The sequence below is a fragment of the Trichechus manatus genome, unplaced genomic scaffold, assembly GCF_000243295.1.
Source record: "Trichechus manatus latirostris isolate Lorelei unplaced genomic scaffold, TriManLat1.0 scaffold00156, whole genome shotgun sequence".
Lineage (NCBI taxonomy): Eukaryota > Metazoa > Chordata > Mammalia > Sirenia > Trichechidae > Trichechus > Trichechus manatus.
In genome coordinates, this window is record NW_004444092.1 from 4,155,755 (window position 1) to 4,180,891 (window position 25,137).

At 39.7% G+C, this 25,137-nt stretch overlaps 1 protein-coding gene across 2 annotated transcripts in view; it reads left to right on the forward strand.

Annotated features, from left to right (window-relative positions):
- The window catches only part of SLC25A13 (solute carrier family 25 member 13), a 222,051-nt gene that overhangs the window by 149,770 nt on the left and 47,144 nt on the right, over nucleotides 1–25,137 (forward strand). For both annotated transcript variants that reach the window (XM_012558304.2, XM_004386134.2), the window contains 4 exons: nucleotides 3,567–3,651; nucleotides 4,146–4,304; nucleotides 18,202–18,254; nucleotides 19,637–19,717. In XM_012558304.2, coding sequence (XP_012413758.1) covers nucleotides 3,567–3,651; nucleotides 4,146–4,304; nucleotides 18,202–18,254; nucleotides 19,637–19,717 — 378 coding nt within the window. The remainder of the gene's footprint in view (nucleotides 1–3,566; nucleotides 3,652–4,145; nucleotides 4,305–18,201; nucleotides 18,255–19,636; nucleotides 19,718–25,137) is intronic.

Here is a 25,137-nt window from a genome sequence, read left to right on the forward strand (position 1 = left end):
TACAATGAAAACTACAAGACACTACTACAAGAAACCAAAAGACCCCTGCATAGGTGGAAAAACATACCTTGTTCATGGATAGGTAGACTCAACATTGTGAAAATGTCAATTCTACCCAAAGTGATCTACAGATACAATGCAATCTTGATCCAAATTCCACCGGCATTTTTTAATGAGATGGAGAAACAAATCACCAACTTCATATGGAAAGGGAAGAGGCCCCAAATAAGTAAAGCATTATTCAAGAAGAAGAATGAAGTGGGAGGTGTCACACTACCTGATTTTAGAACATATTATACTGCCACGGTAGTCAAAACAGTCTGGTACTGGTATAACAACAGATACATAGACCAGTGGAACAGAACTACAGAACTGAGAATCCAGACATAAATTCATCCACATGAATTCATCCACCTACAAGCAACTGATATTTGACAAAGACCCAAGTCTCTTAATTGGGGAAAAGACCGTCTCTTTAACAAATGGTGCTGGCATAACTGGATATCCATCCACAAAAAACTGAAACAAGACCCATACCTCACACCATGCTCAAAACTAACTCAGAATGGATCAGAGACTTAAATATAAAATCGAAAACAATAAAGATCATGGAAGAAAAAATAGGGACAATGCTAGGAGCCCTAATATATGGCATAAACACGATATGAACCGTAAGTAACAGTGCAGAAGCACCAAAAGAGAGACTAGATAACTGGGAGCTCCTAAAAATCAAACACTTATGCTCATCAAAAGACTTCACCAAAAGAGTCAAGAGACAGCCTACAGACTGGGAAAATATTTTTAGCCTCAACAAATCCGATCAGTGTCTAATCTCTAAAATCTACAACATACTGCAAAACCTCAACAACAAAAAGACAAATAACCCAATTAAAAACTGGGCAAAGGATATGAACAGGCACTTCACCAAAGAAGATATTCAGGCGGCTAACAGACATATGAAGAAAATGCTCACCATCATTAGCCATTAGAGAATGCAGATCAAAACTACCATGAGAGATTTTCTCACCCCGACAAGGCTAGCATTAATCCAAAAAACACAAAAGAAATGCTGGAGAGGTTGTGGAGAGACTGGAACACTTATACATTGTTGGTGGGACTGTAAAATGGTACAGCCACTTGGAAATCAATTTGACACTTCCTCAAAAAAGCTAGAAATAGAAGTACCACACGATCCAGCTATCCCGCTCCTTGGAATATATCCTGGAGAAATAAGAGCTGCCACACGAATAGATACATGCACACCCATGTTCATTGCAGCACTGTTCACAACAGCAAAAAGATGGAAACAACCTAGGTGCCCATCAACGGACGAATGGATAAGCAAATTATGGTTTATCCACAGAATGGAATACTACACAACGATAAAGAACAACGATGAGGCGGTGAAACATAACATGGAGGAATCTGGAGGTCATTATGCTGAGTGAATTTAGTCACAGAAGGACAAATATTTTATAAGGCCACTATTATAAGAACTCAAGAAAATGTTTAAACACAGACGAAAACATTCTTGATGGTTACGAGAGTGGGGAGGGAGGGTGAGTGTTATTTACTAACTAGATAGTAGATAAGAATTATCTTAGGTGAAGGGAAGGACAGCACACACTACAGGGGAAGTCAGCACAACTGAACTAAACCAAAGCTAAGAAGTTTCCTGAATACAGTCAAAACGCTTTGAGGGAGAGAGTAGCAGGGGTAGGGATCTGGGGACCATGCCTTCAGGGGACATTTAGGTCAACTGGCATAACAGAGTTTATTAAGAAAATGTTTGGCACCCTACTTTGGTGAATGGCGTCTGGGGTCTTAAAAGTTTGCAAGTGGCCATCTAAGATGCATCAGTTAGTCCCAGCCACCTGGAGTAAAGGAGCATGAAGAACACCAAAGACACAAGGAAAGTATTAGCCCAAGAGACAGGAAGGGCCACATAAACTAGAGACTTCATCAGCCTGAGACCAGTCAGAACTAGATGGTGCCCAGTTACCACCAATGACTGCCCTGACAGGGAACACAACAGAGAGTCCGGATGGAGCAGGAGAAAGGTGGGGTGCAGAACTGAAATTCTAGTAAGAGGACCAGACTTAATGGTCTGACTGAGACTGGAGGAACCCCAGAAAGCATGGCCCATGGATTCTGTATTAGCCCAGAACTAAAACAATTTCCAACTCCAACTCTTCAGACAGGGATTGGACTGTACTGTGAGACATAAAGTATACTCATGAGGTATGTCCCTCTTAGCTCAAGTAGATCCAAGAGACTAAATGGGCAGCTTCTGTCTGGAGGTGAGATGGGAAGGCAGAGAGGGTTAGGAGCTGGTTAAATGGACATGGAGAATCAGGTGTGGAAAGGAGGAGTGTGCTGTCACAGTGTGGGGAGAACAATTAGAGTTGTGTAACAATGTATGTATAAATTTTTGTATGGGAAAAAAATTAAAAAAAAGAAGAAACACTGTAAGGATAACAGGTCAAAAGAACAACAAAACAGCAGCTGACTTACCTGATGTATGAATTTTGAAAAGGTAGAGCAAAGAGAGAGGAAAATAACCATCACCGGTAATCCAGCATTCTAGTTGTAGCTGCTGTAAATGTTTTGAATGTCTTTGGAGGTTGGATGGCCAAAATGTTGGTATTATTTTTATATGTGTGTACCAACCCACAATTTTAATAAAAATGTTATTAGACTGTACATAGTCTCTAAAGCTAATTTTAAAAAAATGTTTCATGAAATATTTCAGACATATAACAAGGTAAAGAAAATCATATAACAAATTCCCCTCTATCCACCATGCTTTTTTTCATCCTTTGTTTTCATTTATAATTTTTTACAAACATTTTTCTTATCACTAAATATCTTTTACAGCATAATTTTTTGATGCTACACTATTTCAACTAATAACTATATCATTATTTTTTTTTAACTGGTCTTCTGTTGTTGGACATTTATTTCCAGAGTTTTTGCTCTTAAAACAGTACTGTTGTTTAACATTCTTACAGTTTTATCCTTGTTTGCATACATGGTTATTTTCTAACCTAACTTTTTATAAATAGAATTACAGGGTCAAAGGCACGTTTTAAGGGGTTGGATATATATTACCAAATTTCCCTTTAGTTTACATTTGGTTTAAAGGGAAGTTTGAGAATGTCTGTTTTTACCAACTCTTGCCAGGTTGCATATTGCTGTTAAAAACGAACAACAACAAAAATATGAAACCAAAAACTTGCCAGTTTTTGATTGTTGAAGAATGATATCTCATTGATGTCTTCAAATTTGCATTTCTTTGATTTCTTATGACAACTGAACATTTGAAAATATGTTCATAACATTTTGTTTTTAATTGAGGGCTTTCATTATGCTGGAATTTGATTTTAAACATGAACAGTAATAATAACCTTTTATTAATGAGAACTTACAGAATATAACCCTATTTCCCTCTCAGACATTTTAATTGTGTCATGGATTTAGAACTCAGTGACTGATTTTTCAAAATATTATGTGCTCACTTTGTCCTCCTGTTTTCATGCCCTCCAATTCCTATTTGAGCAAAGCAGAAGACCTCAGGGGACACAGCTCGGCCAATTCTCCTGCAGGTTGCAGAGTCAGCTTACAGGTTTGGCCTGGGTTCTATTGCTGGAGGTTAGTCATGGATGAGTGCAAAGATTTCATTTGTATTGTTCCTCTTATCTTTTCACTGATTTTCTACCTTGAAGTAGCAAAGGACAAAACCTTCTCTAGTCTTCCTTCAAGCCAGTTACCACTCAATCTTCTCCTATAAGGTGGGAAGAGAGGAAGGGGAACTTTTTTCCATACCTGCATGTGAGCAGGGACTTACAAGTGGCATTTTCCCCTTGTGTATGTTCAGACAGGCTTTCTAAAAGACAGGTTAATAATGAGGTTAGGTTGTAGTGCTATGATTTTAATTTAAATTGTCTATGACATCCTTTTATAAGGGGACGCTTGAATTAAAATCCACAGTTGTTATTAGGGGTATAGAGAGATAGTACAGTTTTAAAATCAGTACATGCAAACTTTACTTAGTTCTTTTCTGAGTCTTCTCTTGACTTAACTACTTCCCTCTTCTTCTGACTGACCTTAATTCCTTCTAAAATATTGGTATTATTTTATTTTAGCTGTTGGAGCCACTGCCGTGTATCCTATCGATCTTGTAAAAACTCGAATGCAAAACCAACGATCCACTGGCTCTTTTGTGGGAGAACTTATGTATAAAAACAGCTTTGACTGTTTTAAGAAAGTGCTACGCTACGAAGGTTTCTTTGGACTCTATAGAGGTTAGTGCCATGTGCTAAATTCCTGTAAGGTTAAAATACGGAATAATCAAAGGTTGGTTTCTCTTCTGAATGCCTGAAATGTATTAGAGACACTGTGTTAAAATGGAAATATAGTAGATTCTCAATTATCCATGCTAATGGGAGTAGGCTGGAGGTGTCTAGGGCATGGCTAAATCAAAACAGCCCATAATCTGAAAGCCATTAATATTGGTCTGTAGTATGTTTTAATTCTTTAAATAATAAATTATTTTTATAAACATCTTCAGTGAGTTTTTAATAGATTCGTATTGCTTGTGTTCCTTAAGTACTCCAACCAAAACCAAACCAACCTCGTTGCCATTGATTCGATTCCAACCCATGGCAATCCTATGCGTTACAGAGTAGAAGTGCTCCATAGGGTTTTCTTGGCTGTGATATTTTACAGAAGCAGATTGCCAGGCCTTTCTTCTGCGGTGCCACTGGGTGGGTTCGAACCACCAACCTTTAGGTTAGTAATTGAGCACAAACCACCTAGGGGACCTTTAAGTACTCCGCTAACCAGCTAATAGGGGAAATGTGTCCTGGAGACAGGACAAAGCCTAGTCAGGATTAATGACCTACCTTGAGTATACCACAGAAATGTTTAGTGGTCAAGCAGGTAACCATTACTGCCTCTTTCCGAGTTAAAGTTGACTCTGAACCCAGTGGAGTTAATTTACACATCATCTAGCAGGTTATACTTCTCTATCCATCTGCTCCTTTAATCATCTAAAGTTTATTAAGCAACAGTCACGGTGGTGAAGAGTATGTCATCACTTGTGGAAAGGACCCCACAGACCCTGACTGCTTTTCCATTAGCATCAGCCTACAGACGTATGACTATTCCCATGACAGCAAAAGAGTGGTTAGCCCCCGGTCCAACCTCTCCCTTTGTGGACAGCAAAAGAGTGGTTAGCCCCCGGTCCAACCTCTCCCTTTGTGGTTGCCTTCTACAAAGAGAAGTAAGTGTATTTGCGTCAGCTAAAATACAGTGTCATGAGGCGTCTCAGGCTGAGTCGCTCTGCCACTTGGCAACTGCAGAACTGGCGGGATCTTCAGTGTCCTTTCGGTGCTTGCTCTAGGGAGAAGAAAATAGTATTTAATACTCTGCTGAGATAGACCGTGAAACTGGCAGCCATGTACGCCTGTGCCTCTAGGCCTCTTCTGCCATCTGCTGACTCTAGCCTCTCATCTTAAGCACCCAAGTTAAAAAAAAAAAAAAAAAAACAACTCTCTCTTGAAACCTCTCACCTTAGAAGCTAGAAGATTTCAGACTCCAGAGAAGTTCCATTTTGCAGGTTCTATTGTGTAGGTAGATAACCCCCATCAAAGGCCTTTTGATCTTTTCTCTGCTCTCTTTCCTTTACGCACTGCCTCTTCTTACAATTTAGAAGGTCTTTGACCCCAGGTGATTGATGATGACCCTTACAGGGTCACTGCCTTCCTTTTGAAATACTCCCCTCCCCCCCCTGCAAATGAAATGTCTCCCAAATAGTACAAGGTTAATGTCACAGTTCCTGCTTTGTAGTTGCTGAGATAAAGGTGACCACTTTAGCTGCCCTTATGGGGTGTTTTCTGAAGGAAGAGCTTGGAGCCTCAAGTCTGGAAAGAAGTCTTGAGCCTTGGTGGTGCTTCACACACTACTTTTCGGGGATTTTCTTGGTATTGAATTAAATGTCAGGCCTCTTATGCCTTTAAAATTGTGAGAAATACATTGTCTCCTGCTAAATGTCTTTCATTTACTTGTATTGATTTGTTTTGTTTTTAATTTTGAGTCTCTTTGCTTTCCTCCTTGAGCATCTCCAGCAGGTCTTGATTCTTGGTTGTGTCTAGATTTCCCTTCTACCACCTGCCCTTTTGACCCTATAGAGAGAACAGCTTAAAGCATACTTGTTTCTAATCCGAGTTCTAACTTTAGTGCTGACCTGATGTGGACCATCCCATAAACCCCTTGCTGTTTTGGTTATTACATCTGTAAGACCTGAGAGACTGGTTTTAACTCCTCAGGGAAGGGGAATAAGCCTGCATATTAGATAGAAACTGGGGATCACTCAGAACACCAAAGAGACAGCTCTTCCACATTTACCTGGTTTAGCAATAGCCATTTGTCTAACCTGCTTTGTTGCCTGAACCCTGAGGGCAAGAGCCCCAGCTGTCTGTCAGAGAATGATGTGTGTGAGTATAAGAAGATTAGTTCTGGGAGCTGCCTATGTTCATTTCTCCCTGATTTCTTACCTTTTCTAGTAGAGTTTTTGTTTTTGTTTTTTTTTAGGTTTTATCAGGTTTTAATGAAAACAATTTTTAAACACATATTTATTGAGCACCCAGCTTTTTTACCCCGCTTGTAGCCTTATCCTCCGGTAAATGCCCTGTGTGGAGGCTTTGAAGAGCAAACACAGCCATCCTCAGTCCTTCTTGGGAATCTTGATCTTTTGTTCATTTCCTACTTCCTGCAAGGATAGAATGATCCAGGACTGGAAAACCAGTTTCCTGTGTCAATATTAAACACAATTCCCTTCCTAAGAAAGGCATGACGTGGTCCTTTAAGCAATGTGAAGGGAGAAATCAGGAATCTAATAAGGCAAAATCATATTTGGGATCCTTGTCCAAATTAGACCCTCTTCGATTTTAGATCAAGTTGTCCCTTGTGTTGGCTTTAGGATTTCTGGGATTCCGCTGTACTTCTTTTTCTTTTTAATTTTTCATAGTAAAATATACATAACACAAAGCTTGCCACTCTAACCATTTTTAAGTGTACAATTCAGTGTCTCGTAGACAATTTTAAAACAAAAGGCTTACTATAAAGCTTGTTTAGTGCCATTCTGTAATTTGGATCTTCAGAGTTAATAGGTGATTGGCAGTTCAGGTTAAAAAAATAATAATTTACAGTCTTGCTATGGAAAAGATTTATTCCTATTCTTGGTTAGTCAGGGACCAAATTTCATTTCTCTCAGAATTCCCTTCAGTGCCTTGCATATTGTCACTAATGAATAATTGTACGTAACCGTGTATTTGTAAATGCTTATTATTGGGCAAGAGATCAGTTGGATGAAAATGTGGATAATTCATGGGAAACCATTATTACAAATAAAACAATTATAATAGAAACAAAAAAGAGCTGTATTTCTGAGAATCAGTATTTTAACTTTTGTGTACAAAGTCAAGATACAAAATACCTGTGTGTGACTCTTTGATTATAGATTTCTCACTAAATGTAATTATATTGTTTAAAATTTTTATTTCCGAGGAAAACTGAAATTTTAATTGAGAATTTTAGAATGGCTGCTGTTAATTCTTCAGCTAGCAATATCTGAGAAGGTGTCAGATTAGACATTTCTAATTTTTAAACACATTTCAAAATATATTGAGCATATCTTTTCCTATTATAGAATTTTTGTTTACTGTGTAATTTTTATGCATTGAGACATATATAATTGCTAATAGTCCCTGAGTAGGATAATTTGGGAATGTTGCATAAGTAAAGTCTCTCCCTGTTTTAAAATTACCTTTATGTGTACTTTGAAAAAAGGTTGGCAATTGGTCCCGAAAGAAGGTGCTTACAGCATGTGTCCTTACAATCAGGTTAAAAAGTATCTTTCTTTTTTTTTCTTATAAGTAGAATACAATCTCTAAAAGAAAGCTCTTTTTGTATTTGGAATTCGTTTCCTGTGGAACTAGAATGAAGATTATTTTTAAAGAACTTTCAGCACTCCAGCACAGGTGGTTTTGCTCTTTCCATTCTCTGGAAGTTGCCATCCTATGAAAGGCAGCGGCCAGTAGCTGCACACAGTACTGAAAGTCATCCATTAGTAGCCAGAGAACACGTTTGAATCCCTACCCCGATGTCTAAAGCCGACTGATAACACAGCTGTAGGGATTGCCCGCAAGTGTCTTCAGTAGGCGTTGAGTCCTCTGCTCAGTGAGCCAGGAGTAATTTTAGTTTGTGAGTTTGTTGTTTCTCTCCATGTCTCTTTTTAGTTCTGTTTCTTTATTTCCGGAGTCTCTCCCTTTCATTTTTTTGCATAAATTTTGGTTACTAGAAAAGATCCTCTTAGAAGTTGTATCAGACTGGCTTTGCAGATCTTCTCTATAATGCAAATTACTTACAAGGAAATGACTGGTTTTCCTAACGTTTTATGTAGCTTTTGAAAAACTGACCCCTAGGCTAGGTTTATCTCTAGTAAGGGAAATAACACCAGAGACAATGCAAGTCTCGCTGAAGTCACTTGTAAAAGTCCTCCTCTATTTCTTGCCCAGTCTCCAGATTGATTTAATGTGCTCAGGTGTTGGAAATCCTTAATGAATTTTCTTACAGCTCACTTGGCCTGAATGAACCTCCTGGCCAAATGAGCCAGTTATGGGCCTGCTGTAGACTTAGCGTATTAAAGAAAACAATTGATTGGGTAATCATCTATAATTAAGTGCTCTTAACCTTCCAAGAATAACTTCATTTCTGCCTTTAAAATTTGCTACACTCTCCTCCCTCAGATGCTTCAGGTAAGGAGATGAGCAGCCTTAGAAATTGGAGGACGTGTTGGGGAGGACCTTGGGGAGAAAACTGTATTGAAGAGAAATCAGGATCCATCAGGAAGGCTTCTTAGAGGAAGGTTTTGCTTTTGTTTCTGTTGGTGGGAGAAGCCATTAAGAAAATCTGCCAGGAAGAGATATTAGATCGTTTTATGAAGTAAACTTAAGTTTGAGGTGATTGGAAAGAATTTTTTAAATCATCCATCTATCCAGGCTTGCAAAGTTTTAAATATGTCTATTTCAAGTTGTCTGTGTGGTACAGAGCAGTCTTATTCCATCCTGGAATGTTCTCAAGGTGACATCTAGAGGATGTTGTGATGGTATCTCAGGAAGTTACTGATAACATTTGCATTCTACAAGGAGGATTTGTCAGGCAGCTGGTCTAAACTAGTTCTCTACTTGTGGTTGGTGATGCTAGAGAAGGGAATATCCAAATTGTGTGGCTGGATCCATGGTGAGATTCCTTCCTTCTTGTATAATACTTGGGGATAAAAATGAGTAAGATAAAACATACTCAAAACAAAATAAAATGGTTGAAGTTTCTATAGATTTGTTTTGCGAAAACTTAATTATGAACAGATGCCTCTTGGAACAAACCACAGTTAGTTAATCCATGAACTTCACAGATGGATTGCTTTGAGTCTTATTTTCCTGGCCAATTTCTGCACATTTTCACTAGGGGTGTTAAACTGCAAAAAGATCAAAAGGCAGATAGTTGGTTGTGTACGCCCACCAAGAATGAGCAGAAGACTCGGACAGTTCATGAACTGGCTAATCAAATCTCTAGAAATCTACAGTGAGCTAACTGTACTGAGTACAGGGCATTATAATCGGAGACTAAGGTGATGTAAACACCAGCTAAGTTGAGTGTGGAGTGTTGTTAGAGACGTGAGAGGGCCATATGAGCATAATGTTTGGTTTAGAAAATTGGGAACGATAACAAAAAGATGGAATTACGTGCAGCCTAGAGAAAAGAAGACTAATGAACAAATTCATTCCTGGCCTTGTGAATGATAATTTATAACAAGCTACTGCTGTTGCTGAGAGTGAACCAAGGGAAATAGAGCTAAACCTCAGCTGCAGGGAAATAGTTTCGGTTGAAGAAAGGATAACCCGGACCTTGAAGTTTGCCACACATTAGAGTGAAAAACTGAAGGAGAATCTATGCTCCTTCTTCTCAAAGATCTTCACTCCTAGGGTGCCCCAAAATAGAGGAGGAGTCAGAGGAACTAAATGTTTTCTAGACCATAAACAGTATCATTCATTTTTTGTTGTAACGCTTATTCTCCCAAAGGCATCCTGAGCCATAGTTAAGATAACAGACTGAGTAAAACATTTAACCCAGATGAGCAGGCATTTAAATCCTAGATCTCTGCCTTTTCTTCCCCAGCTCCATTGTCCACTCACCTGGGGGTAGCAGCCCAAATTGCAGGTAGAGAGCTGGTTTGTAATGAGGGCTTTGAAAGGGGATAGTGTGGTGGGGTCTGAGGTTGGGAGGGTGGAAATGCCTCATGCCTGGGGGCAATCTGAGTCAAAGGCAGAAAGACAAATGGGACCAGTGAACAAGTGAAGAGAGAAGGGCATGGAAATAGGAGCAAGAACAAAAGCTGTAAGGCAGGGCTAGTAGAGTGCTGATAGCTCCAGAATGGAAGGTTAAGCTGATGTTGAAAGCAAGCAGGACTCTCAGGGAAGATGGGGCAAATGTAGTGGCCTCAGTAGTGAGGTCAGGAGGGTAAGAATTTGACATCAGAGGGGTTGCCACCAGGTTGGAACTGGATAACAGGACAGTGTGCTGGATGGACTTTAGCTACAGGAGTAGGAGTGTCTTATGGATTAATTTCTCCACCACACTTTACTGTTTGCCTCTCCTCTGAGTGCCTCCTATCCCATTTACCCCATTTTATATGCTATATGCTACATTTCTCAGGGCTGGCCTGGCCACTCTTGAATTTGTTTTTGTCTGAATTTGAGGCAGAAAAGTGGCCTTGGGTTTTGAGTTTCTTCCTTGTTAGTGTCTGTTCTTCTGCTTCTCTTATCCAGCATGGTCTTTTGGAACACCTGCCACGTTGTGGTTACAGTTGTCCATCAACCTGGCTTCTGATCCGCTGCTTTCCCTGAGCCTCAATCCTAACGTATTCCCTGGCTGTTGCTTGTTCACTAGCTTATAACCTGCAGCTTGATGCTTGAGCCCAATAACCATGACCTGGAGAAAGAGAGAGAGGTGGAGGCATGATGTGACAGCCTGATAGCCATCCTCCTTCTGTTGTGTGAAAGGGACAATCACTGCAGAGAGTACTGGCCCAGCACGAGCTGAAGGTCCAGAGAAAAATACCACAACAGCCTGGGCTGAGAGAAATGCCTCCCTAGGGCAGAAATGAAAACAATAAATCCACTAGCATGAACAGGAAAAAGCTGAGCATTAGGAGACATAGGGCCCTGCTTTGGGAAAAGGTGTGGACCTGAATTCAAATCTCAGTGCTACTAAACAGTCACTAAATAGCTTGTGAGTTGAGGTAAGCCACTTAACTTCTCCATATTCCGGTTTCTGTGAAGGAAAAGGCAGAGGAGTAATAAATGATAGTAATGATGATGAAGATAAAAATAAACTAACCCCCCCAAAAAAGTTTTTCCACAGTACTTACTATGTTCTTGGCACTGTTCTGAGGGCTTTCTGCATATTAACTCATTTCATCTTCACAGATATCCCATAAAGATGGAACCATGACTGTCCCCCATTTTACAGATGTAGAAACCAAGGTATAAAGAGATTAAGTAACTTGCCCACAAGCACACAACTAATGAAATAGCAGAGTCAGAATTTAAAACCAGCAGTCTGGTTCTAGTGTTCATCCTTTTAGCCACTTGTCTATTCTGCCACTGAGTAGAATTAAATTGCAAAAAGTTGCTTATCAGCAGAGGTTGAGAAGTGCTTAAATTCCTAGTTGAAAGATTTCATTTTAGTTTAAAAACATAGTAGAAAATGTGTTGTTATATCTCTACTACTCCCGTATCTTTGCCTAAAGTAAGTGCACCTAAGCACACCACTAGACCTGGACTGTCAGAACAGATGGGCCCTCATTGTTCAGCACATTATGCATGGAGACAGCATTGTTCTCCTTAGCCTAATTGTGGACTGTGAACATTATTCATGCTGAATTGCCTCTTATAGACTAGAAAAGAATCAAGGATCTGCCTTGAAAAGATAGGTAGAGAGAAATGTAACATTTTAAAGTATATAATATAGGTTGGGAACAGTGTCTGGCTCATTGTGTATATTATCTCATATAATTATCAAAGGAAACCCATGAGTAGTAGTTAGCATGCTTGTTTTACCAATGAGGATCCTAAGGTTCAAAGAATAACTTAGTCAGGATCACCCAACATGAAAGAGGTGCAGAGCTAGGTTTCCAACCCCGGTCTGTCTACCTCCAAAGCCGGTACCCAGCCTATTCACTTTGCTGCCAAGTCATTGGAAGTAAATAGCTTTAATTACGCCAGCATTATTAGTTTCTTTCACAGACCCTTCCAACACTGAGATTCTAGAAGTAGATTTCTAAGAAGTTCTTAAAGTAAAGAATAGCATAGTAGCCTGCTAATTCTGCACATTGCTTATGGGAACCTCTTTTGGAGGATGCTATATGAAGTTTGGAGCCTTGGTAGCATAGTGGTTAGGAGCTCGGCCGCTAACCATAAGATCAGCGGTTTGAATCCATCAGCTGCTTCTTGGAAACCCTGTGGGGCAGTTCTACTCTGAGTCGGAATCAACTCGATGGAAACAGGTATATGAAGCTTAGAGTTCCTGGGCAGTACAAATGGTTAACATACTTGGCTGCTAGCTGAAAGGTTGGAGGTTCAAGTCCACCCAGAGGTGCTTCGGAAGACTTGATGATCTACTTCTGAAAAACCAACTGTTGAAAACCTAAGGAACACAGTTCTACTCTGGCATGTGTGGGGTCTCCATGAATTGGAGTCAACTTGATGGAAACTAGTTTGTTTTATATGAAGGTTAAGTTGAAGTTTCCTGGTGTGGGCTTAGTTTCCATACCTCTAGCTCAGTTCTCATTTGGTTGCCCAAGGGAATAAAATCAGAGAGGATAGTGTGATTTATATCTCAATCCTATGAAATTTGAGGACAAAATATTGTATTAATACCGTACTCTGTAAATCTTCTCTCACATTAGCAGCCTTCTGGTAGTGTACACTTTGCCAAGGAAGTATTGCCATATGTGCTGATGGAGCTGAACTAAAATGAGAAGGATAGAAAAATGACCACACTAATAAATTTCATTTGAGGCAGTTGGAAGATATACTGCTGTTTTGACGAGTTAGAAATAAAGAACACACATCCATTCTGTTTCTAATGGTTAAAATGAATTTCCAGGACCCAACAAAAACATTTTATATTAGAGCCCTAATTTTTCTACTGAGTTACCCAGATGTCGAACATATACATACTTTAAACTCAGATGTGATCACAATGAAGTGCCTTAATCAAATTGGCTGTTTTTAGGTATTATTAAGCCATGTTACCTCTCCTCCCTCTGAGGTCAAGGTAGAAGGGAGGTTATGAGGATCCCCACCTCTGTGACTTTGCATTGTCCCGCAGATCATGACCCCTCTCAAAGAGCATTTACCCAAGACTAATGGTGTCAAAGCAGACATCTGTAGTGGGCTTCAGATTACAATCAACAGACACCTTCATTTTCCTTTAGCCAGGGTAGTCACCAAAAGAATAGTACTTACCCAGCACCACCCTGAGTACCAATATCTGGCCTAGGTCTAAGGAATCGATTTGCAGTTTGTCTATATTCTTGCTGAGTTGAATGTATTCATTGAGTATTGTGAAACTCAGGGCGTCGTATTATATTTCTTTAACCTCATGATTGCTCTCCTTGCCTTGGGTCTCTGCCTTTGCCATCTGTCCTCCTGCCTGTAGAAGTTTTTACTTTATGAAGGCACACAGTTGATCTCACCACTTTCTTTAAAAAGGACCCCATGAGTTACAGGATTTAGACCAAGCCCCCTAGGGTGGCCTACAGGAGAAACAATGCGGTGCTCCAGGTTAGAGCACAGACTCTGGAGCTTGGCCTTCTGGGATGAACCTCACTCCCTCATCTACCAGCTGAGTGACCTTGGGCAGATTCCATAAAGTCACCTCAGTCCCTTCATCTGCTCATGGAGATGAAGAGAACATCCACTGAATAAGGTTATTGTATGGATAAATGTGTTAGTTCATGTAAAACACATAGAATAGTGCCTGGCAGGGCACATAGTGTCTCCAAATATTGACTGTTGTTATTATCACAATCATTATTATTATTTATTGTAAGGTCTTCTATCATCTGACCACAGCCTCCAATAGTCTTGCTCCCAACCCCAAATATACCATGATCTTGAGATTTTGGAGTCTTTGTGCACACTATTCCCTCTGCCTGGACCTCCTTGCCCTCCATTCTACTCACATCTCCTCTGTGGTGAACCCCTGCTTACCCCTAAAGCCCCAGCTCAAATACCTCTTCTTTGATGCTTGTCCTTCTCCTGCAGGCAGAGTTACGGTTCCCTCCACTCTGTTCCTGTAACACTTCAAGGCCCTAGACTGTGTCACTCAGAACTCTTCTTTGTAGGTGGTTTGTCCCCTTTCTGGCACACGGAGACACCTAGAGTTTCCTTCCCTTCCTTTCCCTCCAAAGTGAGAATTTTTCAACGGAAAGGCACAGATCTTGTGTGCATCCTGGCTCCTCCAGTACCAGGCACACAGAGGGCATTTGGGAAATGTTTGCTGAACAAATAAATATTAGTTACCTCAATTTTAGTCTTAAATATAGTGGGATTTTTGTTGTTGTTGTTGTGGTAGTGGTTGTTTTGGTTTGGTTTTGCTTTTGACTACATTACTAAATTTATTGTGAGAAAGACAGAGCTCGGTAGCTTGAAGTGCTGGCTGAAGTGATTGTATCTGACACTGTAGTCATCTGACTCCATGCTGTTCTTTATTAGTCATTTAAAAAGACTGTCACGGGGTACTTATGGAGACAAGAGATCATCATTTAAATCGCGTTACTTTCAACCGATCCACAGTTTTGGTCTACAATTTAATGATGAGAAAAATATATCCAGCAAGTAAATATTTAACTAAACATTTTGGTACTTGATCTGAATGCAGAGAGTAAAATAGAAATTTCAAATGTTAGGATGTAGTTTAAACATCTTATTCTCACATTGTACTAGTGGAAATTAATGTTGTACTTTCATAAAGTAATAATAAACCCTTTTTTCTCTTATTATAGGTATCTTATTAAAAGATTTAAAAAGTGAATATAGTTTGTTGTTGTTAGCTGCCATGAAGTTGGCCCTCGAGTGGTGGTGACCATGTGCACAACAAAAAAAACGCTACCCAGCCGTGCACCATCCCCGTGATCAGTTGTAGATCGGACCATTGTGATCCATAGGATTTTCATTGGCTGATTTTTGGAAGTAGATAACCAGGCATTTCTTCCTAGTCCATCTTAGTCTCGAAGCTCCACTGAAACCTATTGAGCATCATAGCAACACACAAGCCCCCACTGACAGACAGGTGGTGGCTACCCTTGAGGTGCATTGGCTGGGAATTGAACTCAGGTCTCTGGAATGGAGGGCAAGAGTTGTACGACTGAACCTCATGGGTGTAGTTTAGGGAGAGAATGCTTGCTTTGAATAAGAGCAGCTGCTTTGCCCACGTGGTTCCATGTTCCCATTTTCCCTCGTATATTGCTTCAGCTCATTTGGATTGTAAAGAGCAGACCCCACTCAAGCTTGTGAGTGTACAGGGGGATTTTTTTTGTAAGAATTCTTGCTTAAGAGAAGGAAGGGCATCCGAGATTGAGAGTTCCATTGAAGCGTGACCTCGGGAACTGGGAAGTGGTCAAGTCTGGCTCTCCTATCTGCATCTTTCGTGCACTGAATGTTTGCACTCTTTGATGTCTTCGTTTCTTTTGCTCTGCATTCTCTTTTCTCCACCGACTCACTGCCTTTGCCAGTTTTTGGTTTCTACTTCCTCATGGCATTGCACATACATGGCTTCAGGTAGCTGCTTTCCCAGCTCCGCTCAGACATCTCCTAAGTTTGTGCCTCTGTACTAACTGGCTCCATTGTCTCTAAGGGCTGCCTCAGTCATGCTCCTGAGAGAAGGGCTCTGATTGGGTATCTCCTCTTATGGTACGGCCTAGGTTGCTGAACTCATTGGCTACTCGTTTTGTAGGTATCTATTCCTTGTCTAATCACCTGTAGCCCTGGGAATGAGGGAAGCTTAGAACATATGGCTGCCTAAAGAAGAGCCTGCAAGCTCAAATGCTTATACGGTCCAGGCAGGTTATGTAAATGAACGAATGAGGCTGGCAGTGAGATGCAGACATGGTTGCATATTAAGCACACAACAGAGTTGAATGGTGTGTAAAAACAGAGATAGCTTAGGTTTGAACGATAGTCCCAACACTAATCATCTTAGTAACTTAGGGCAAATTAATGAATTCTGGCTGTTTTTAAAGAAATTTTTCATTAGCGTCATCATCGTCATCATTTAGTTACACAATGAAAGGGGCTTTCTGCCATTTTTCCTAAAGCACGAAACTGTCTTGGTCTATTTAGTCTTCCCTGTTGTAGAGCAAGGGACACAGAGTTAATAAGTGTCTATCGTGGGGATAACAACAGAGCAAGAGAAATGATGAATGACAACTAGCACATGTCCTCATTGAGGTGCAGGCAGTAGGGCATGGTGGGGACCTTGGTGAATTGGATACCCATAGGTCTGTCTAAAGGGAGGAATCTCATCCAACTGGATCAGATTGCTGTGATGTCAGAAGCAGGCCTGGGACTGCCAGATTGAGCAGTCAGTTGATCTATTTATTTTTATGAGAAGCTCAAATTATGTTTGAAATCTTGTTTCAAACGACCCAATAAAACACATCCGCAGGCTGGATATATCCTTTGAGCTAGTGACTTTTAGCCTTGGGCTGCTCCTTTAGGAAGAAGATAGGGTAGGGCTGTCTGCTCAGAAGGAGCTGTGTGTGAGTGGACCTCCTGTATAGATGAATTAGAAAATTGTGCTTAACTGCCCCATGCCCCTCTCCAGGACAGCAGGATGACACAGGGTGCAGTGTATTCTGATCTGTAGGGTTAGCTTAGTGTGTTTCCAAGAAAAGGCTTTTTTTTTCTTCTTTTTTTCTGTTCATTTCTTAGAAAGAGCTAATGAAAATGGTAACATTTTTTAGTCCAGTTATGTAGGCCCCCTACTATTCTAACTGCCTTTCCTAAAAGGTTCTTTCCTGCCAGAGGTCACACCTTCCCTTTGTGCTCTGAATCTTAATTCTCACTTAACCTAATGTTTCTAAAACAGAGCCTTCACTTTTCACCCCAAACCTGTTACTTTCCACAGCCTTGCTGGTCTCCTCCAGTTAGTTGTTCAAGCTAAAGACTTAGCAGTGGCAGCCAAACCCAGTTTTTCTTTCACAGCCTCCCCTCCTGAGACAGACAGACACACAGATAGACACACACACACACACACACACACACACACACACACACACACAAACACCCTAGTATGTCCTGTCTTATTTTTCCACACAGCAGCTGCCGTTCTCTTTTTAAAATATGAATCAGCACCCCACTCTCCTACTTAAAACCCTCTAATTACTTCTCATCTAAGAATAAATCAAGCCCAGGATCCTGGCCTACAGTATGCCTATGGCATGTATGCCCCTCCCACCGCAGGCTGCCCTCCCCCATGCCTGCTGCATTTGAGGCTTACTGATGTTCACCCTCATCTTTGAACATACCAGCCTTGTTCCTACTTTGCCTAGCTGTTCCCCCTTCCCAGAATGCATGTTTCCCAATTGTCACGTCCTCAGAAAGTCCTCTCCCTTACTCCCACCTGAGACCTGAGAGCAAGGACCTTGTTTGCCTTGTGGTCATCACCAAGTAGTAGTTGTTAAGAGAATGAATGGCTGAACTGTGGGCACGTGTTTTGGATGAGAAGTGTTAGGAAAAAATAATATATTCAGTAAAGTCCATGATTTAGGAGGCAGGAGGGAAAGGAGTAAACTTCTCTTGGAAAAATGAAATTTCCTATATTGCTAATACTGTAGATTTACTCCAAGTGCAAATGATCCAGGATGTGAGAGGGAATTTTCTTGGGCCTGATTTGACTGTTAGAAGTTAGTACTTAAACATTCCATTTCAAGTATTCTCATTAAAGGTAATAGCAGAAAATTGCTGCCAAGATTGCCCCGGTTTTTAGGTGGTTATCCCCTCTGTACAGCTGTTGATTTATCTCATTAATGCTAATTTATTTAATATACTTCTGCTTTTTGTTGTTTTTTAGGTCTGTTGCCACAGTTATTGGGAGTCGCCCCAGAGAAGGCCATAAAACTTACAGTAAGTCTTTTGAGTTGGTACTTCTCATTTAGGAAGTTTGTACATAATCAAGAATCTAGCAGGCATTCTTGTATGAAACAGCAGGTTTGTGTTTCCTCAGGAGTGCTAACTAAACATGTAAGCGCAGGAGTGCTTACCACACACAGCTTTCCGTTATTCCCTGTTTAACACTGAATGTCCACAGATTTGATAATAAACTTGAACAAGACTTTTGGTGGTAGTCATCATCATCATCATCATAGTAATAGTAGTAGTAGTAGCAGCAGCAGCTAAAGTTTCTTAAATACCTACTGTGTGCTGGTCTTTAATTTCAAGCAAAGTTTGAGCCATAGTTTGCAGATCAGGAAACTGAAGCTCATGGGGCTTAAGTAACTCACTCACGTTCACACAGTTTGTGAATGGGAGAGCTAGAATTCAAAATCACTTTTTTTTTTTTTCACTCCAAAGCATGTTCTCTTCCAATCACACATGCGATTTACCTACTGGAATTCATGTTAAAGGTGTTTTCTGTAAGCGTTTCCCAAAGCAGCTGTGACGGGTTTCATTCAGGTTGAGCTTGTTCCTTCATCAGGTAGTCCATGGACAGCATCTTTTTTGTTGTTATCTCAGTGCCTGGCTCATGTCTGACAGTTGGTAGATATTCAGTAAGTGTTTATGGAATGGATAGATATTGCATTTAAATAATTGACACCATGAAGTCCCAGAACGTTAAACTCCAGTTTTACTTTGGGCCTTGTAGTCTTGGTGCCTGTAATTTTTCTTCTTCCATCTTATTGTTGGACTGTGGAACACCTAATCTTATCTGGCCTATATCTGCTGAAAACATCAGATTGTTCTTTAAAATTGCTTGTAGCACATACCATTTTGAGGATTTTAGACTTAATTAATGCTATTGACATTCTTTGAGAATCCTTGAGAAGTTTTTAGATACTAAATTTCTACTTAAGCTAAAAAATTTGCTTAGCCAAATTGGTCACAATGATGAGTGCGTGCTGTTTTCAATTGTCTTATTAGAAGACTTGAAAGTGATTTTTAATCAAACCTTATAAAACACTTTTTAACATTAAACTTTTGCTTTTAGTCTGTTGTCAATATCTTTATTCTTAGCTATTATTACTGCAGGACATATTTGAATTTTAATTTTTCTTCCTGAAATATCAGAAATGCATGTATACATGCATATAGTTTATCTTTTAAAAACTGCATGTATGCTGTTAAAAGCACTTCTCAAACTCACATTTTAAAATCTGTTAATTTATGCAGTATATGGTTACTCCAGTAGACTGGCAAAAAAAAGATAACATATTTACAAATGTATATTTATGTATGTTTAATGACTTTTTTATGTTTTTCATCAGCTTCTATAAATATTTTTCTTCCAGGTGAATGATTTTGTGAGGGATAAATTTATGCACAAAGATGGTTCGGTCCCACTTGCGGCAGAAATTCTTGCTGGAGGCTGTGTAAGTACCTTTTGCAGATCTCGACATTGAAAAGACTTGTTTCACCTACATATCACTACCCTGGTAAATGTGTGGACTAAGGCTTCTGTTTAACCATAGATCCTGTACAAAGGCAGCGTCTACTAGGGCATCTCGGCTATTCCTAGACAGGTGAACCATTCCTGAGATGTAAGGGTAAATGTTTCAGATCTTATTGCCTGTTAAGTCATGCCTATCAAATTCACAATTGCTTGTGGTTGGTTCTGCACTGGAAGTCATTTGTGGCAGAAGTGTTTGGCCTTTGAACAATGTTTGCTAACTTTTCTAAAATTAATTTTTAGTGCATTTTTTCCTTGTGGCACCCTCCTGCGGGGTTGGGCATTAAAATTTGTCATTTGCAGTCAGCAGCCATAGCTCTCTGCTTTGCGTTACTTTACAAGTGGCAGCAACTGTTCAAGCTTCCCAGTGCTTCTGGGAGAAGGGTGCTGGGGAATAACTGGCTTGGTGCACTCTGCATTGTCGAAAAGACTTGGAATGATCGTTTTCTTTATTTGGATGTACAATCTGCATCTTGTTCTCAAGTTCCACAAAACATTGTGTCTCTTTTTATTTCACGTACCAGTTTGTTCATGTGAATGTAAATACTTTGGTAAATTAAGCTCTTATACAAAGACTGGTGCTATTTAAAGATAAGATTGGCTACATAAATGGGCTTTGATCACTAGGGCAATACAATATTGGAATATTTCCATTTAAACGTATATTTCTTTTCTTACAAGAAAGATGAGGTCACACTTTTAAAATTAAGCTTGTTCTGTGCAGAAATGATATTCATAAAAGATTTTCTTTTCTCCTGAAAATCAGTGAGTTTAGAAGTCGGACAAACACCTAGTAATACTAAATGTGTATGTGGAAAGGGCTTATTGTCCACTCCAAAATTAAATGGCAGGTCCTTGGATGTAGCAGGAGCTAAGAAGTCCTAGCTTCTGGCAGTTCTTAGGAGATGGACCAAATCTGGCTACTGGCTAACTCTCCTTTTGTTTGATCACTGACCTGTAATAGAGGGCCAGGTAGGATCCCCTTGTTCTGTAACTTTATGAGCTTCCAGGATGGAATAGGAGAGACTTTAATGTCCTAAATAAAAAGGGCACACAATAATAATCTAGAGAAGTATTAGAAGCTGCACTAACTGCTTTTCCTGATAATAAATATTCATTTTAAACAACTCTATAGTGTGCATTTGAGTAACTACATTTTCTAATTGTTAAGTGGATATATTCATTGGCTGTATCTAGCCCCGACCTTCAGGCTGCTGGAAGGGGCCCAGGATAGCAGCTTGTGTAAGTTCAGGGGGCTTCACTAGATGTGGTGTTTTCTTGTTTTGTTTTTAACTCAGATTTTAAATGTGCTGTGAAGACATGATTATATGTCTCTTTAAAAATTTAAGATGTGAAATTAATTATGTGATACTACTCAAGATTTTGGCAATAATCATGGCATGGTGCCTTAAAGTTTATTTTCTTTTTCATGAAAGCATTTTGCCGGCGTGTGCACCTGGGTGCCAAGGAGATTGGTTATGGCATGTATTATCTACTGTAGGTGGTCTTGTTTGCGTGTATGTGGTTGCCCATTTCAAACACAAAGCACAGGTTGGCATTAGAAGTGGTGCCTAGTTATTTTAAAGAGATGTAGCCCTTTTTCAAACCTGATCTAAACACAGGCTTAAAATTGGAGCCACTTGGGCTTTACAGCTACTTAAGATATCTGCGAGATGAGGTTTGCCATCCTTCATCTCAGAGGCGGTAGATAGTTGGTCCTTGGTGTTTCAAGTCCCCTGTTTTGGTTTTTTTTTTTTTTTCCCCCAGTCACACTTTAAGAAGTAAGAGCTTATTTTCCAGGTAAGCAATCCTGTAAGTAGCAAACAACCCAGGCTCCTCTAGATCTGAGTAGAGGGATGGGTAACTCCATTTTCAATGTGGAGTTGTTTTAAGTAGTAGCAGCATCTCTCTTTGCAGGCAGAGTTTTCCCCCTAACTGCTGCCAGTCACACACCTTAGAAAGTCACTGTGAGCTCCACAGCCTCCCCTGTCCAATCGGGAATACAAAGGGTCTTGGAAAGTTGCATCACCTGAGCAGTTCCAGTTCTTAGTTCACCCAAGCATTGCTAGGCATTGACTTGTAAGTCTCTGGGGGAGCTCACCTTGCTTCATTATTAGTGAGAATTAGTACACATGGCTGACTTTTGCACTCGTAACCAAAGCTTCTCATTCCTTTGAACAAGGCTTTTTCTGTTTTATAATCTGTTTTCTGCAAAAACAGGGAAACTATTCAGGGAGATCTTTGTCTATAACTTTGTAGTTCTTAGGTGAACTTCTAAGTTTCTAGTCTTCTTTATTTTTTTAGAAAAATGAAAGCAGTAGTAAATTTGGAGGAAAAGAATCCTTGGCACTTAAAGGAATAAAATTAATCCCATTCTATAGTTATTTTTGATATAAAAGATCTGTAACTTCAGACAAAAAAATATTCTTCTGTTCCCCTGATGTATGTAAATGGAAGTTTATGTAAAAGAGTAAATCTGACTATTTTTAAATTCATTGTTTGCATTGAGATTAGTTTGAGTTTGGAGCACAGTTTAAATGTGACTTCAGTTTTCTGAGTATTTTATAGATTCACACATAACATAGTTACATATTCAGCCTAGTCAAGACTACTAAACTAGAAGATGAAACTGGGGTTTATAAACTCCGAGTCTGAAAGGTTTCTTCCTTGTATGTTTTTTATTTCCTCCATGACTTGGTTTTGTATACTTAAACCAAGCTAATAATTGGAGGAGTTCTGACAGAGCCCTGGACTCCCAGATGTCCCCTTACAGAATATATATACCTGCTCACTTCCTTCTATCTCTATTTCTTTCCATCCTTCCGCCTATCTGACTGTCTGAAGCTCAGTGTCTGTAGCGGGACGTGATTGAGAACCACTGTCAGTGACAGTGGAGGCTGTCAGTAAGTGTGCCAGAGGAAAGAGGGCCTGTTACCACTACCCATTTCCAATTAGGTTCCCACTGTCTTTAAAATCTGATGTATTATCTCTGTGTATGTCATTGTTACTGCTTCGCTGCTGCTGCGTTAAGAAAAAAAATAGCATATGTAATGCCATTTGGAGCCCTGGTGGCACAGTAATTAAGAGCTCAGCTGCTAACAAAAAGGTCGACAGTTCAAATCCACCAGCCACTCCTTGGAAACCCTATGAGGCAGTTCTGCTCTTTTCTGTAGGGTTGCTATGAGTCGGAATCGACTTACAGCAACGGGTTTTTTAATGCCAGATGGTCTATAGGTTGCAGTCCTTAATTCAAAAAAATAAGTGTTTATTGTCTGTCTTCTAGATGTCTAGTAAAATAGAAGGTTGACATCACAAGGGGTCTGGGATCTTTAGCCTTTGCTCCTTTGATCTTAGGAATGTCATCAAGATAAGGAAATACAAGTGGTACCATGACTGGTTTCAAGGAAGAAATATAAATATGATGATTAATTTATTTTTGGCATGAGAATAAATCTGCCTTGAAATGAAATTGTATTCACTAGGAAAAAAGTCCAAAAAATATGAAACTCTGTCTTAAAAAGCTCATATTTAGTAAAAATTATTTACATACCAATAGAAAATAATAGTATTCTGTAATAATTTTTGGAAAGATAAACATGCTTTTTGAAGTACAGTTCTTTGATAATGAGTCCAAGGTATTAATAGAGATAGGGTACACACACACACACACACCCCTCATATATGATATATATAGAGAGGGAGATACACACACGTGTGAATGTGTGTATTTGTATATATATATCAGATGTTTATGGGAGTTTGTATTCTTTTTGAGTGGGAAGAATAATTGATTTGGTCATGTCACTGGTTCAGAAAGTGACTGGTAAAAAAAATCACAGTTGGAAAACCATGGAATGAAGATCAGTCTTAACTGCTTTTCCTTGCAAGTAAGTATGACCCTATTGCATGAGTTGTTAGTATTACAGTGATTTCCATATTCAATATATTTTTATGCTTTTTGTACAACCAAGTATCAGGTACAATTTTTAAGGCAAGGGTTTATTACTCATCTTTTTTATATTACATTCAGATGTGGTTAGTTTTTATTATTTTAAAAAGCTATAGACATGTATGTACCCACCATCTAGCTTAAGATGTCAGACTTGAAAAATGCAACTGGAGGCCCTTGTGTACCTGTCCCAATTGCTTTTCCCTCCCTTATCTCCCAAGGCATAACCATGTCCTGAAATCGGTGTTTTTCATTCCCCTGAATGTCTTCACACTTTTTATTACATATGAATGTATCCCTAAGCAGTATAAATGTTTGATTTAGAATGCTTCATTCTGGGCAAGTGCTATAGGAACAACTCGCATGATTCCCAGATTGATGCCTTTGCATTTTTTTCCCATCAGCATGACTCATCTGCTTTGGTTGTCAGAAAAGAATAGTAAATGGGAGTATTACTTTCAGATGATGTAATGTGGCAAATACTGAGTTTGTCCATTTCGGTCGAGTGGATTTATAGGCATGTTATACAAATAAACTTATGGTTGAAACAACATATTCATTTAACCAAGTTTTTGGAATTCTTCTCTAGATTAAAGTAGTTTCTGATCTTATAACTTAATCTTGTAGCTGATACTGAGTAAATTTAAAATTGCAGTCCTCCCCACTGCCAATGCACATACTCCCTGTATGCCTATCTCTGCTTTTTTTTTTCCCCATACAAAAATTTATACGTAGATTGTTATGTGACTCTAATTGCTCTCCCTGTACTGAGACAGTACAATCCTCCTTTCCACCCCTGATTCCCTATGTCCATTCAACCAGCTCCTTACCTTCTCTGCCTTCCCATCTCACCTCCAGACAGAAGATGCCTGTTTAGTCTCTTGTATCTACTTGAGCTAAGAGGCACACTCCTCACGAGTATCACTTTATGTCCCACAGTCCAGTCCAATCCCTGTCTGAAGAGTTGGAGTTGGAAATTGTTTTGGTTCTGGGCTGATAAAGAATCCATGGGCCATGCTTTCTGGGGTTCCTCTAGTCTCAGTCAGACTACTAAGTCTGTTCTTCTTACTAGAATTTGAGTTCTGCATCCCACCTTTCTCCTGCTCCATCTGGGACTCTCTGTTGTATTCCCTGTCAGGGCGATCATTGGTGGTAGCCAGGCACCATCTAGTTCTTCTGGTCTCAAGCCGATGAAGTCTCTGGTTTATGTGGCCCTTTCTGTCTCTTGGGCTAATACTTTCCTTGTGTCTTTGATGGTTCTTCATTCTCCTTTACTCCAGGTGGTTGGGACCAGTTGTTGCATCTTAGATGGCCACTTGCAAGCTTTTAACACCCCAGCCGCCACTTACCAAAGTAGGATGCAGAACATTTTCTTAATAAGCTTTGTTATGCCA